Source organism: Eucyclogobius newberryi, unplaced genomic scaffold, assembly GCF_026437365.1.
Source record: "Eucyclogobius newberryi isolate DKJ021-1_F unplaced genomic scaffold, fEucNew1.0.hap1 SCAF_82, whole genome shotgun sequence".
In the NCBI taxonomy this organism is placed as follows: domain Eukaryota; kingdom Metazoa; phylum Chordata; class Actinopteri; order Gobiiformes; family Gobiidae; genus Eucyclogobius; species Eucyclogobius newberryi.
The window spans coordinates 290,001-305,000 of record NW_027316523.1 but is presented as its reverse complement, the minus strand read 5'-3'; the positions used below and the strand labels follow the sequence as shown (position 1 = coordinate 305,000).

Genomic DNA, 15,000 nt, shown 5'->3' with positions numbered 1-15,000 from the left:
GACAGGGTCATGTACGGGACAGGGTCATGTACGGGACAGGGTCATGTACGGGACAGGGTCATGTACGGGACAGGGTCATGTACATGTACGGGACAGGGTCATGAACGGGACAGGGTCATGTACGGGACAGGGTCATGTACGGGACAGGGTCATGTACATGTACGGGACAGGGTCATGTACGGGACAGGGTCATGAACGGGACAGGGTCATGTACGGGACAGGGTCATGTACGGGACAGGGTCATGTACATGTACGGGACAGGGTCATGTACGGGACAGGGTCATGTACGGGACAGGGTCATGTACATGTACGGGACAGGGTCATGAACGGGACAGTGTCATGTACGGGACAGGGTGTACGGGACAGGGTCATGTACGGGACAGTGTCATGTACGGGACAGGGTCATGTACGGGACAGGGTCATGTACATGTACGGGACAGGGTCATGAACGGGACAGGGTCATGTACGGGACAGGGTCATGTACGGGACAGGGTCATGAACGGGACAGGGTCATGTACGGGACAGGGTCATGTACATGTACGGGACAGGGTCATGAACGGGACAGTGTCATGTACGGGACAGGGTCATGTACGGGACAGTGTCATGTACGGGACAGGGTCATGAACGGGACAGGGTCATTTACGGGACAGGGTCATGTACGGGACAGGGTCATGTACGGGACAGGGTCATGTACGGGACAGGGTCATGTACATGTACGGGACAGGGTCATGAACGGGACAGGGTCATGTATGGGACAGGGTCATGTACGGGACAGGGTCATGTACGGGACAGGGTCATGTACGGGACAGGGTCATGTACGGGACAGGGTCATGTACGGGACAGGGTCATGTACATGTACGGGACAGGGTCATGAACGGGACAGGGTCATGTATGGGACAGGGTCATGTATGGGACAGGGTCATGTACGGGACAGGGTCATGTACGGGACAGGGTCATGTACGGGACAGGGTCATGTACGGGACAGGGTCATGTACGGGACAGGGTCATGTACATGTACGGGACAGGGTCATGAACGGGACAGGGTCATGTACGGGACAGGGTCATGTACGGGACAGGGTCATGTACATGTACGGGACAGGGTCATGTACGGGACAGGGTCATGTACGGGACAGGGTCATGTACGGGACAGGGTCATGTACATGTACGGGACAGGGTCATGAACGGGACAGTGTCATGTACGGGACAGGGTGTACGGGACAGGGTCATGTACGGGACAGTGTCATGTACGGGACAGGGTCATGTACGGGACAGGGTCATGTACATGTACGGGACAGGGTCATGAACGGGACAGGGTCATGTACGGGACAGGGTCATGTACGGGACAGGGTCATGAACGGGACAGGGTCATGTACGGGACAGGGTCATGTACATGTACGGGACAGGGTCATGAACGGGACAGTGTCATGTACGGGACAGGGTGTACGGGACAGGGTCATGTACGGGACAGTGTCATGTACGGGACAGGGTCATGTACGGGACAGTGTCATGTACGGGACAGGGTCATGAACGGGACAGGGTCATTTACGGGACAGGGTCATGTACGGGACAGGGTCATGTACGGGACAGGGTCATGTACGGGACAGGGTCATGTACGGGACAGGGTCATGTACATGTACGGGACAGGGTCATGAACGGGACAGGGTCATGTACGGGACAGGGTCATGTACGGGACAGGGTCATGTACGGGACAGGGTCATGTACGGGACAGGGTCATGTACGGGACTGGGTCATGTACGGGACAGGGTCATGTACGGGACAGGGTCATGTACGGGACAGGGTCATGTATGGGACAGGGTCATGTACGGGACAGTGTCATGTACGGGACAGGGTCATGTACGGGACAGGGTCATGTACGGGACAGGGTCATGTACGGGACTGGGTCATGTACGGGACAGGGTCATGTACGGGACAGGGTCATGTACGGGACAGGGTCATGTATGGGACAGGGTCATGTATGGGACAGGGTCATGTACGGGACAGGGTCATGTACGGGACTGGGTCATGTACGGGACAGGGTCATGTACGGGACAGGGTCATGTACGGGACTGGGTCATGAACGGGACTGGGTCATGTACGGGACAGTGTCATGTACGGGACAGTGTCATGTACGGGACAGGGTCATGAACGGGACAGGGTCATGTACGGGACAGTGTCATGTATGGGACAGTGTCATGTACGGGACAGTGTCATGTATGGGACAGGGTCATGTACGGGACAGGGTCATGTATGGGACAGGGTCATGTACGGGACAGGGTCATGTATGGGACAGGGTCATGTACGGGACAGGGTCATGTATGGGACAGGGTCATGTACGGGACAGGGTCATGTATGGGACAGGGTCATGTACGGGACAGGGTCATGTACGGGACAGTGTCATGTAAGGGACAGTGTCATGTACGGGACAGGGTCATGTATGGGACAGGGTCATGTACGGGACAGGGTCATGTACGGGACAGTGTCATGTAAGGGACAGTGTCATGTACGGGACAGTGTCATGTATGGGACAGTGTCATGTACGGGACAGGGTCATGTACGGGACAGGGTCATGTATGGGACAGGGTCATGTACGGGACAGGGTCATGTACCTTGGGCTGCTGGGCCTCCATGGCCTTCTTGCCGTCCCAGGCCCAGCTCCTCTTCGTGAAGTAGTTGACTGTGGCAAACTCGATGAGCGCCGAGAAGACAAAAGCGTAACACACGGCGATGAACCAATCCATGGCTGTAGCGTAGGCCACTTTTGGGAGGGAGTTACGGGCGCTGATGCTCAGAGTGGTCATGGTCAGCACAGTGGTCACACCTACAGCAGGGGAAGTAGGTCAGACTTCCTCCGGTCTCCACTCTCTCAGATTAAAGCCGAACACATTACAGCGCATTATAACATCAGGATATACATGCGAGTATTAGCATCAGCCGCCAGTCACTCTGTGTTCTTCTCACTGCTTCTAGGAAATCTGAGGCACATTCATCAAATCAGTTTCAAGACATTAAAACACTGACCAAACACTGTTCGCGCCGGGACAGACTCGCGGTTCAGCCAAAACGAGACCTGGGACAGAATCACGGTCATGAAGCACGGCATGTAGGTCTGGATCACAAAGTAACCGATCTTCCTCTTCAGGTAGAAGTGAGCCATCATCACCGTGTACTTCCCTGAAGTACAAGTACAAGAGGTGATGTCATTCATATGCATTCATTTGACTGAATTCACCCAACATTGAATCCAATCCAATATAATGCCACACTTTTATTGTATTAACAATGATTATAGCCAAGAATAAAAGAGTTTAACAACAGAAAAGTTTACACATGAATACAAAATATATACTTTATGTGAAGATGAGATAATCTCAAATATTGTATTGTCCGTAAAAATAAAAGGCATTTCCATGTTAAGTGAAAGCTAAAACAGAGAGGTACGAGGGCCCTGGAGGGAGCTGGTGTATCACCAGTTACACATAATGTAAGTGTTAATATGATTAACTTACCTAATACCTAACTTACCTAACTAAAAACCTACATAATATAATTCACTTGAAGTTAATACACTTCACCTACATTGTAGCGTTAACTTATGTTTGTTTTTAGTTTAAAAAAAAACTCATTGACACATACAACTGGTTTATGTGAAAAATCTCTTGTTAACCAAGTGAAGATTGCATTTGAAGGATTTTTACTCAAAAATCCTGTCCAGCCGCCGAGTCCTGATAAACTATAGAAAATCCACAGATGACTGCTGCTTTCTCCTGGCAAAATCCGATTTTTCTGTCTCACTAATCCCTTGTCACAATCTGCATCCTGTAGCTCTCCCTCTCGCTCTCTCAGCCTCTTTCCTCGTCCCATTATGTCAGGCCAGGCCACGCTTGATTGGGACACACATCCTTTTGCTTGAAACAGTAAAAACAGGAGCTGAGCTGATTCCAGGTGCACAGATGACCGGAGCGGAGGGCGGCTGACCGTGGGCACTGCTGCCGGAAACTTGATTTGGGATTTTCTGTTTGGAACTGAAGCAACATGTCCTTAATACGAGGGACATCAGCTCTCTCAGGACATAATGGTCTGCTGCCTTGATCTGTGGTGCCAATTCTGAGGGCCTGCCCTGGACCTGGATGGGACTCTTGGGACTGTCCTGAGGAAAGATGCGGCACTTGTGGTGGATTTTACTGCTGGGCTTTAGGAGCGTGTGTGGGGAGCTTCCCTTCATAGCAGAGAACAACGCAGCGATGCTAGTCAACTGGTAAGTCCATGTACTTGACCATCTGTTGATTCTTTATTCGTAGTGTGTCTAAGTATTGACCACTGTTAGCTTAGCATTTCCATTGGTTTGCTATGTCTATATTGTCAGTTGCTCAAGTTCCACCTGGAGAGGTCAAAGGGCAGATGCAGCCGGTGTGAGCACAAGCCTGATCTATTCCTGGCATGTTAAAGAGGGTTTGTACCTCAGATTAGCAATGCTAATTAAGGCCATGTTAGCTCAGTGTGTCCACCCGCCTGCGCTGGACACATGGAACAGCTGCGGAAATGTAAAGCAATTGGAAATATGTTTCCAAAATACAAAACATGACCATTTTGGATCATAAGTATTAGTATTATAATTATTAGTTGTATTATTATTATTAATAATATTACAAATATTAAAGTAAAGTAGAACATGTAAAATTGCTATATCAACAGAAACGTTTAGCAGACATCACAACTAATTCAAGTGAAATTACAAAAGCCTTGGACGTGTAATAACTGTGTCACATATTTAAGATATAACTCTGTATTTAAAGTGCAACTTGTTGAGCATTTCTATTGAATGTGCAGCACAAGTGGATTTACTGTGGTGAGCTGAGGTTTAAAAGCAACGTGCTATAATGTTTAGTCCTTCTACTTTATCCATCTATTCCTGGCTGATATGGGATAAAGCCATATCCCAGTATACATTACAGATATAGAGGACCTCCCCAGTCATAAACTCATAAGTTCCCAGTGCAAATGTATTATCATAGTTCTTTACATAACAGAATTAAGCAGATTCCGCCCAGGCCCCACGTGTCACGTCGACCGACCAATCAGAGCGCGGTGACGTCACTCGGTAAAAGCACAACTCGATGGGAGATTAACTGTTCAGGCCCAATGGCTCAGACCGTGGATGAGTGATTTTTTTCCCTCTTCCATCTCGACTTTAGACAGCTGGCGATGTGTGGGAGGCCTCCTTAAATCCTTATTCATTGTCTCTATCCAGCTTGATTTGAAAATCTTTCCTTCGCACAGCATCTCTGGACAGGACACGGTGTGATAACAGGGGAAATATCAGGGCTTAGCGGGGACGAGGGACGAGTGCGGGACAGAGCTGCAGCGAGGGACGGACAACTGTAGTGAAATACAAGAGAGACTATATCAAATTAGAAATATGAATATACATGATTCCTCTGCTGCATACCTCCAGTGCATACTGTTGCCCTTGAGCAAGGCACTTGTCTATGTATGAATTTGGTGTATGAGTAGTCAATAACTTGAAGGTTGTTTAAGAGGCCTCAGCCCCAAGGCAGCTGTGGCTACAGTACAGACAGAGTTTAACAACACAGAATGTCAATGTAATCCCCACGTCAGTAGAGGTGAGTGAGAGTACTCAAGTACTGGTAGAGGTGAGTGAGAGTACTTGAGTACTGGTAGAGGTGAGTGAGAGTACTTGAGTACTGGTAGAGGTGAGTGAGAGTACTCGAGTACCTCTGCTGGTGTAGATGTCCTCTGTCCCAGCCGTCTGTCCGATCAGATGATACTGGTTCAGCCGGGACCCCTCCTCTGCCACCACCACAGACTTTGCAGCTCCCTCTGTCCAGATGTAGACCACCTCAGACACGGGGTACGCATCTGTGAGACAATCATATCAAAGTATTATATATATATATATATATATATATATATATATATATATATATATATATATATATATGTTGATGACAGAACTCAGTCATTTGTTCTTTGACTTTCAATTTACCACCAAATATATCACAAGCTGGTGGCTCAGTACTATATGAATAACAATAATGTCATTTACAATAAAGTGTAAATGACAAAGTGGTGCACAACAAGCAACCACCAGGTTAATGAGGTCCCGGGCTGTAAAACAATGTGATTGTTGCTATAGTAACACAGCTGTGGACAAACTCATGGCAAAGTGATAGTTTTCTGCCATTACTTATAATTTGCCTTATTTTAACAAGCTGCGAAAAAAACAGAAAAGGGCCAAACACCTTTCCTCACCTGTAAGTCACTTCTTTATGGTCAGATTGTGTTACAGTTGTTTTGTTTTATTTAGCACAACCACAAACCCAATTAGCACAACCACAAACCCAATTAGCACAACCACAAACCCAATTAGCACAACCACAAACCCAATTAGCACAACACCTGAGTTCCTTTGCAAAATGAAACACTCTTGTAAAAACTAAACTCATTTATCAAAAAGATAGTTTTCATCATATGAAACACACACGGTGCAAATGACTTAACCATGTTTGTACCAGTTACACACCAGATACACACCAGTCACACACCAGTTACACACCAGTTACACACCAGTTACACACCAGTTACACACCAGTCACATACCAGTTACACACCAGATACACACCAGTTACACACCAGTTACACACCAGATACACACCAGATACACACCAGATACACACCAGTTACAAACCAGTTACACACCAGTTACACACCAGATACACACCAGTTACACACCAGTTACACACCAGTCACACACCAGATACACACCAGTCACACACCAGATACACACCAGTTACACACCAGTCACACACCAGTTACACACCAGATACACACCAGTTACACACCAGTTACACACCAGTCACACACCAGATACACACCAGTTACACACCAGATACACACCAGTTACACACCAGTTACCCACCAAATACACACCAGTCACACACCAGTTACACACCAGATACACACCAGTTACACACCAGTTACACACCAGATACACACCAGTCACACACCAGTTACACACCAGATACACACCAGTTACACACCAGTTACCCACCAAATACACACCAGTTACACACCAGTTACACACCAGATACACACCAGTTACACACCAGTTACACACCAGATACACACCAGTCACACACCAGTTACACACCAGATACACACCAGTCACACACCAGTTACACACCAGATACACACCAGATACACACCAGTCACACACCAGATACACACCAGTTACACACCAGTTACACACCAGATACACACCAGTCACACACCAGTTACACACCAGATACACACCAGTCACACACCAGATACACACCAGTTACACACCAGTTACACACCAGTTACAGACCAGATACACACCAGTCACACACCAGTTACACACCAGATACACACCAGATACACACCAGTTACACACCAGTTACACACCAGATACACACCAGTCACACACCAGTTACACACCAGATACACACCAGTCACACACCAGTTACACACCAGATACACACCAGTCACACACCAGATACACACCAGTTACACACCAGTTACACACCAGTTACACACCAGTTACACACCAGATACACACCAGTCACACACCAGTTACAAACCAGTTACACACCAGTTATACACCAGATACACACCAGTTACACACCAGTTACACACCAGTTACACACTAGTTACACACCAGTTACACACCAGTTACACACCAGTTACACACTAGTTACACACCAGTTACACACTAGTTACACACCAGTTACACACCAGTTACACACCAGATACACACCAGTTACACACCAAATACACACCAGTTACACACCAGTTACACACCAGATACACACCAGTTACACACCAGTTACACACTAGTTACACACCAGTTACACACAGTTACACACCAGATACACACCAGTTACACACTAGTTACACACCAGTTACACACCAGTTACACACCAGTTACACACTAGTTACACACCAGTTACACACCAGTTACACACCAGTTACACACCAGTTACACACCAGTCACACACCAGATACACACCAGTCACACACCAGTTACACACCAGTTACACACCAGTTAAACACCAGTTACACACCAGTTACACACTAGTTACACACTAGTTACACACCAGTTACACACCAGTTACACACTAGTTACACACCAGTCACACACCAGATACACACCAGATACACACCAGTTACACACTAGTTACACACCAGTCACACACCAGTTACACACCAGATACACACCAGTTACACACCAGTTACACACCAGATACACACCAGTCACACACCAGTTACACAACAGATACACACCAGTTACACACCAGTTACACACTAGTTACACACCAGTTACACACCAGTTACACACAGTTACACACCAGATACACACCAGTTACACACCAGTTACACACCAGTTACACACAGGTACACACAGTTACACACAGTTACACACCAGTTACACACAGTTACACACAGTTACACACCAGTTACACACAGTTACACACAGTTACACACAGTTACACACTGCTGCACAGAGTCGTGTTGTGGGAGAAGAACACAGAGGATTTGTAAAACATGGCTCGGATTTGCACGACTGTAAACTTTGGCACATAGGTGTGGTCATTTGGCTCATGGGTGTGGTCATTTGGCTCATGGGTGTGGTCATTTGGCTCATGGGTGTGGTCATTTGGCTCATGGGTGTGGTCATTTGGCTCATGGGTGTGGTCATTTGCCACATGGGTGTGGTCATTTGCCACATGGGTGTGGTCATTTGGCCCATGGGTGTGGTCATTTGGCACATAGGTGTGGTCATTTGGCTCATGGGTGTGGTCATTTGCCACATAGGTGTGGTCATTTGGCCCATGGGTGTGGTCATTAGACTGTCTTAGAAGTCTGTTTAGAAGAAGTGACATCTTGATGTACTTCTGTGTCTAAATGCATGAGTGTGTTCAGTGTTGCACTTCACTGTGTGTGTTGTTGTGTGTTACACTGTGTGTGTTGTGTGTGTTACACCGTGTGTGTTGTGTGTGTTACACTGTGTGTGTTGTGTGTGTTACACTGTGTGTTGTGTGTGTTACACTGTGTGTGTTGTGTGTGTTACACTGTGTGTGTTGTGTGTGTTACACCGTGTGTGTTGTGTGTGTTACACCATTTGTGTTGTGTGTGTTACACTGTGTGTGTTGTGTGTGTTACACTGTGTGTGTTGTGTGTGTTACACTGTGTGTGTTGTGTGTGTGTGTGTTGTGTGTGTTACACTGTGTGTGTTGTGTGTGTTACACCGTGTGTGTTGTGTGTGTTACACCGTGTGTGTTGTGTGTGTTACACCGTGTGTGTTGTGTGTGTTACACTGTGTGTGTTGTGTGTGTTACACCGTGTGTGGTGTGTGTGTTACACCGTGTGTGTTGTGTGTGTTACACTGTGTGTGTTGTGTGTGTTACACTGTGTGTGTTGTGTGTGTGTGCGTGTTGTGTGTGTTACACTGTGTGTGTTGTGTGTGTTACACCGTGTGTGTTGTGTGTGTTACACTGTGTGTGTTGTGTGTGTTACACCGTTTGTGTTGTGTGTGTTACACTGTGTGTGTTGTGTGTGTTACACCGTTTGTGTTGTGTGTGTTACACTGTGTGTGTTGTGTGTGTTACACTGTGTGTGTTGTTGTGCATAAAGTGTGAACTGACTTATTGTGTTACAGTGTAAATCTGAGGCCCAGTTTTGCTCCTTGAGTGTGAGGTTTTGATAATTGGGCAAAACTTTAGATTTGAGAGTTTATTCAATCGTAAAAAAAAGTGTAAAACAAAGATGAAAGTCTGGAGTAACAGAGCTTCAGACAGAGCAGTGCCTCCAGTTAGCTTCATTCCAAGTTAGCTTCACTTAGCTTCACTCCAGTTAGCTTCACTTAGCTTCACTTAGCTTCACTCCAGTTAGCCTCACTTAGCTTCACTCCAGTTAGCCTCACTTAGCTTAACTCCAGTTAGCTTCACTTAGCTTCACTCCAGTTAGCCTCACTTAGCTTCACTCCAGTTAGCTTCACTTAGCTTCACTCCAGTTAGCTTCACTCAGCTTCACTCCAGTTAGCTTCACTTAGCTTCACTTAGCTTCACTCCAGTTAGCTTCACTTAGCTTCACTCCAGTTAGCTTCACTTAGCTTCACTCCAGTTAGCTTCACTTAGCTTCACTCCAGTTAGCTTCACTCCAGTTAGCTTCACTTAGCTTCACTCCAGTTAGCTTCACTTAGCTTCACTCCAGTTAGCTTCACTCCAGTTAGCTTCACTTAGCTTCACTCCAGTTAGCGTCACTTAGCTTCACTCCAGTTAGCTTCACTTAGCTTCACTTAGCTTCACTCCAGTTAGCTTCACTTAGCTTCACTCCAGTTAGCTTCACTCCAGTTAGCTTCACTCCAAGTTAGCTTCACTTAGCTTCACTCCAGTTAGCTTCACTTAGCTTCACTTAGCTTCACTCCAGTTAGCTTCACTCCAGTTAGCTTCACTTAGCTTCACTCCAGTTAGCCTCACTTAGCTTCACTCCAGTTAGCTTCACTTAACTTCACTCCAGTTAGCTTCACTCAGCTTCACTCCAGTTAGCTTCACTTAGCTTCACTCCAGTTAGCTTCACTTAGCTTCACTCCAGTTAGCTTCACTCCAGTTAGCTTCACTCCAGTTAGCCTCACTTAGCTTCACTCCAGTTAGCTTCACTTAGCTTCACTCCAGTTAGCTTCACTAGAGTTTTGGCGCAGACGGCCCGGAATAAGTCCTGGTATGACACATGGGACCATGACCAAAGTGTGAGGATGACGTCATAGTTGGAGCTCCCTGATGCTAACGCTAAGTAGCAGTGGCTTTAGCAGTGACACAACATTTGACCTTTGCCCCACGTTGCTTCATTACACACAGATGAAGTCTCAGAGCTGCTGTTTGTGCTTCATGTGATCACAACAGACATGTGTGAATCTGGCACTATCGGGGAAAAGCCCGGCTCGATTAATGTGTTGCTTATGGAAGAGTTAGTGGAAAGTGCCAATGTAAATATAATACATTAATGCATTTCTCTGAGGGCTTCTGTTTGTAAGATAATAAAGACCACTTTTAATATATAACTTTGAATATGGGCTCGTACTGTCCAATCAAACAACAGCATTAATCCAGTGTTAGCGGCTCGACCGCTAACACTGGATTATACTCCAACACTCCACATTGTTCTTGTAATAACCAGAAGCCTTCCCCACATTTTATGAACGCGTGTGTGATGGAAGGAGCCAAACGCCCAGTCTACAAGCCACACAACTGTCAGTTGCCCCAAGACATATGTGGCTACAGAGAACCCCACATCACATAAATGAATGATGAGCTGATGTAACATGAGAAATATGAATGTAGTTTATTATTATTGGTGGTACAGAAGAGTAGCTATAGCCCACAGAGGCCCCACAGAGGGCCCACAGAAGAGAGGTCCCACAGAGGGCCCACAGAGGCACCACAGAGGGCACACAGAGGTCCCACAGAGGCCCCACAGAGGGCCCACAGAGGAGAGGTCCCACAGAGGGCCCACAGAGGGCCCACAGAAGAGAGGTCCCACAGAGGAGAGGTCCCACAGAGGACCCACAGAGGGCCCACAGAGGCCCCACAGAGGGCCCACAGAGGCCCCACAGAGGGCACACAGAGGTCCCACAGAGGGCCCACACAGGGCGGTCCTTAGGCTACAACAGGCTCATCACAGTAATTAAGTTTGATTGAGGATCTCTCTGTAGTTTTATCCAGACATTTTCCGCTCAGTTCTGGGCTCAGCAACTGCAACAATAACTCTGCCATTATAGTTCCAAAGCAGAAGAACCGTTCTGATGTTTATGGGCAGATTATCATTGTTTTAAGTCAAAAGTAAGATAACACGGGGTGGAGTCCGTCTGGAAAGTTACGAGGGATGTTTCGCTTCGGGCCCCAAGACCCCCTTGCAACGCCACTTTACGCAGGCATTTCCTGTGTGGGGTCATTTTCACACACATGGGTTACATGTAACCCTGATAATGATAATGATGATAATAATAATAATAATAATAATGATAATAAATATAGCCGCAAGCGGCAATGATCGGCCCTCGCCACGCCGCCGCCACACCGCCGCCACGCCGCAAGAGGAGGGGGCGCTAACGCGCCCCAATTGTCCTTTTATTACGCCTACTGCTGAATCTGTGACGCTGTCACATCTTCTCCCCTTTGTTTTACCATCAAAAAGCTATTTTATTTTGAATTCTTGGCAAAATGTGCGGCTTTGCCGCACAGACACCGTGACTCTTTGAATGAAAATGTGGATAACTTTTGATGGTCCACCCCTGAAGATGAGTCCCACCAAATTTCAGGTTAATAGGGCTGACGCCCTGGGAGGAGTTTGTGAAAGTCTAAAGTGTAAACATGTTCTGGCGATTTCCCCATTGGAATAACATGAAAGGTTTCGGTCATCGTTGGGCAACGCCATAACAATTATGACATGGGTCTCATTGACTTTTTTGATGGGGATGCTAAAATTGAGTTGTGTGTCAAATTTCATATAATTTCGCAAAACTAAACATTTAACCTCCATATAAAATCTGTAGGGGGCGCTGTGGCGCCAAATGAATTTATTTCACTTCAAGTAGGTTTAGGGCAAAGAGTTTAACAACTGATTCTAATTTGATGCAATTCGGACTTTATCTGCGTAAACGGCAGAAATTTTAAATATGGGAGATTTCTGAAATTTTAGTTACAGTTTGCGGCTTCGCCGCACAGAGACCGTGAGAGGTATCATTGTAATTTGGATAACTTTTGATGTCCCACTCCTCAGTAGCATTTTCACCAAATTTCAGCTTTTTAGGGCCAACGCCCTGGGAGGAGTTCGTAAAAGTACGACGTTTGGAAAAACTCCGAAGTCATGTTTAGCCATTTTTGAAGCAATATGGCCGACATTTGGTTCGGGGGACGGCGTTGCCGTAATAATATTTTTTACTTCTCTTGTCACCATCTACCTCTGCGCCAAATTTCATGATTCTACGATCAGATTTTTTTTGGGTCATTTCCCATCTCTCAATGCATTTTTGGTACATTTGGTGGCGCTGACGCGCCAATTTTTTTATTTTAGAAAAGGGAAATAGCCAGAATGTAGAGAGGCACGATTTTTGGAGGTGTGCAAATTTTTGTGACTTTTCGTCAATGTTCACTGGGTGAAAAATAGGGGGGTTGGTCCCGAGAAGAAGAAGAAGAAAGAAAGAAAGAAAGAATAATATTCCGATGCGAAAACAATGTTTCCCATTTTTCAAATATCATAAACTATACATTTTCGGAAAGCGCTCGCGCTTTCCTACCTCATGGTGTGGGTCCCTGGTCACTGACGGGTACTTTCGATAATTTTGAGTGGGCTCCGCCCACTTTGTGTTTTTGGCCCTCTATACAGTAATAATGTTCAATTTTTGCATTACATGCTTATATGAACGGAACATGCAAGAGATGGGGAACGTATTCGTGAGCTACTTAGAGCAAATGAGTGCTTTATATGGGGATGACGACCGCTTCGCGGTCGTCATCCCAATGTAAAGTGCTCGTTTAGTGCGAACTTTTGCACGGGCTTCGCCCGTTTACAACGGTAATGTTCCATTTTCCTACAACTAATTAGTATGCACGGGGCGTGCATGAGTGGAGGAGTGCGTTAGTGAGTGTTTGGAAGTGGGCGAGCGCTTCGCGCTCGATTTCGTGCGCACTACGTGCGCACTTTCGCAGCCGTGCTTCGCACGGCCTTACGAGATTAATAGGCCTCTCGCCAGCTTGTGGCGCTCGGGCCTAATAATAATGAGGGGCACGTCTCGCTTCTCTTTGCTAAACAGAGAGTGTTTGAACCAGTCAAGTCTCTGTGGGCACGAGGTGGATCATGACATACTATTTACATGTCGGACATATCTTCCTAATCCAAGGCCCCTGTGACTGAGCAGTGAGACGTTTGTTGCGGCTGAAGAGCGCAGAGGTGATTAACACGCTGGGGGCCGATCTGGCAGAGCCTAAAGCCCGAGCTCGTGCTGAGAGCTGTCCATTAGGTCAAAGGATTAATGCCGGCTACAGGAGACTGTCCCTCTGTGGGGCACGTTTAAACATATATAAGATGAGATGCTCAGAAAGGTGGGGTTCATTTGCCATTTGCCAGAATTAGGTGTTTTTCTCTCAATTTCTCACGTAAAAAATATGGGAAATATTGAATGAAGGATCTGGCAAATATCTTTCAAAAATAATGAAAGCGTGTACCAACCAGTCCAAAAGTACTTCACACAGTAACTAGTGATTTACAAAAGTGGCACCATTGTAAAGTGGGGTCATAGACATTACATGGAAGGTCAAGAGGAAAGGTTAAAGTATAAACATGTGTCCAAGTTTAACAGCTCTTTAACTCCGATGACTCAGGGCCGGTTCCAGGCATTTGGAGGCCCAAAACAACAATCAAACACACACATTGTAAATTGATATAATAATGGAATATAATAAAATATATCATACAAGAAACGAGGAGTGGCCTGGTAAGAACAAGTGACTCAGGATCTCGAATGGAGCAGGCCAGATTAATCAGTATTTCATGTTCTTTTTAAAATTAGAAATAGGTAAAACATTTGAATAAATCTAATGTTATTTCCTGTTTTCTGGCGCATTTTAGATGTAATTATTTATTGTATCTAATTACATTGTAATTACATTGTCTGTCTATGCTGTTTTTAAAGATAAATTGACAAGAGCTCACTGGAGCATGTGGCCCACCCATTGGTTGTGGCCCTAGAGTTTAGGGCCCAAACATGATCTTAGCTCATTTAAGACACTGTGTAATGACTAATGAGCCCTATAATCTATGACCCATGAGAGTGAACTTTAAATCATGTGTTCAGTGTGTTCTCAACCATTAAAACATTACAGTTTTTTACGATTGAATAAACTCTCAAATCTAAAGTTTTGCCCAATTATCAAAACCTCACACTCAAGGAGCAAAACTGGGCCT

The 15,000-nt window shown here is 46.1% G+C and overlaps 2 protein-coding genes across 4 annotated transcripts in view; one reads left to right on the top strand and one right to left on the bottom strand.

The window, feature by feature from the left end:
• Positions 1–15,000, bottom strand: part of gabra5 (gamma-aminobutyric acid type A receptor subunit alpha5) — a 41,951-nt gene that overhangs the window by 969 nt on the left and 25,982 nt on the right. For both annotated transcript variants that reach the window (XM_072437711.1, XM_072437712.1), the window contains exons 7-9: positions 5,734–5,877; positions 3,019–3,171; positions 2,607–2,818 (exon numbers count right to left, since the gene is read on the bottom strand). In XM_072437711.1, the coding sequence (XP_072293812.1) occupies positions 2,607–2,818; positions 3,019–3,171; positions 5,734–5,877 (509 nt within the window). The remainder of the gene's footprint in view (positions 1–2,606; positions 2,819–3,018; positions 3,172–5,733; positions 5,878–15,000) is intronic.
• The window catches only part of gabrb3 (gamma-aminobutyric acid type A receptor subunit beta3), a 101,151-nt gene continuing 89,999 nt past the window's right edge, over positions 3,849–15,000 (top strand). For both annotated transcript variants that reach the window (XM_072437709.1, XM_072437707.1), the window contains exon 1: positions 3,849–4,255. In XM_072437709.1, coding sequence (XP_072293810.1) covers positions 4,158–4,255 — 98 coding nt within the window. In that variant the 5' untranslated portion in view covers positions 3,849–4,157. The remainder of the gene's footprint in view (positions 4,256–15,000) is intronic.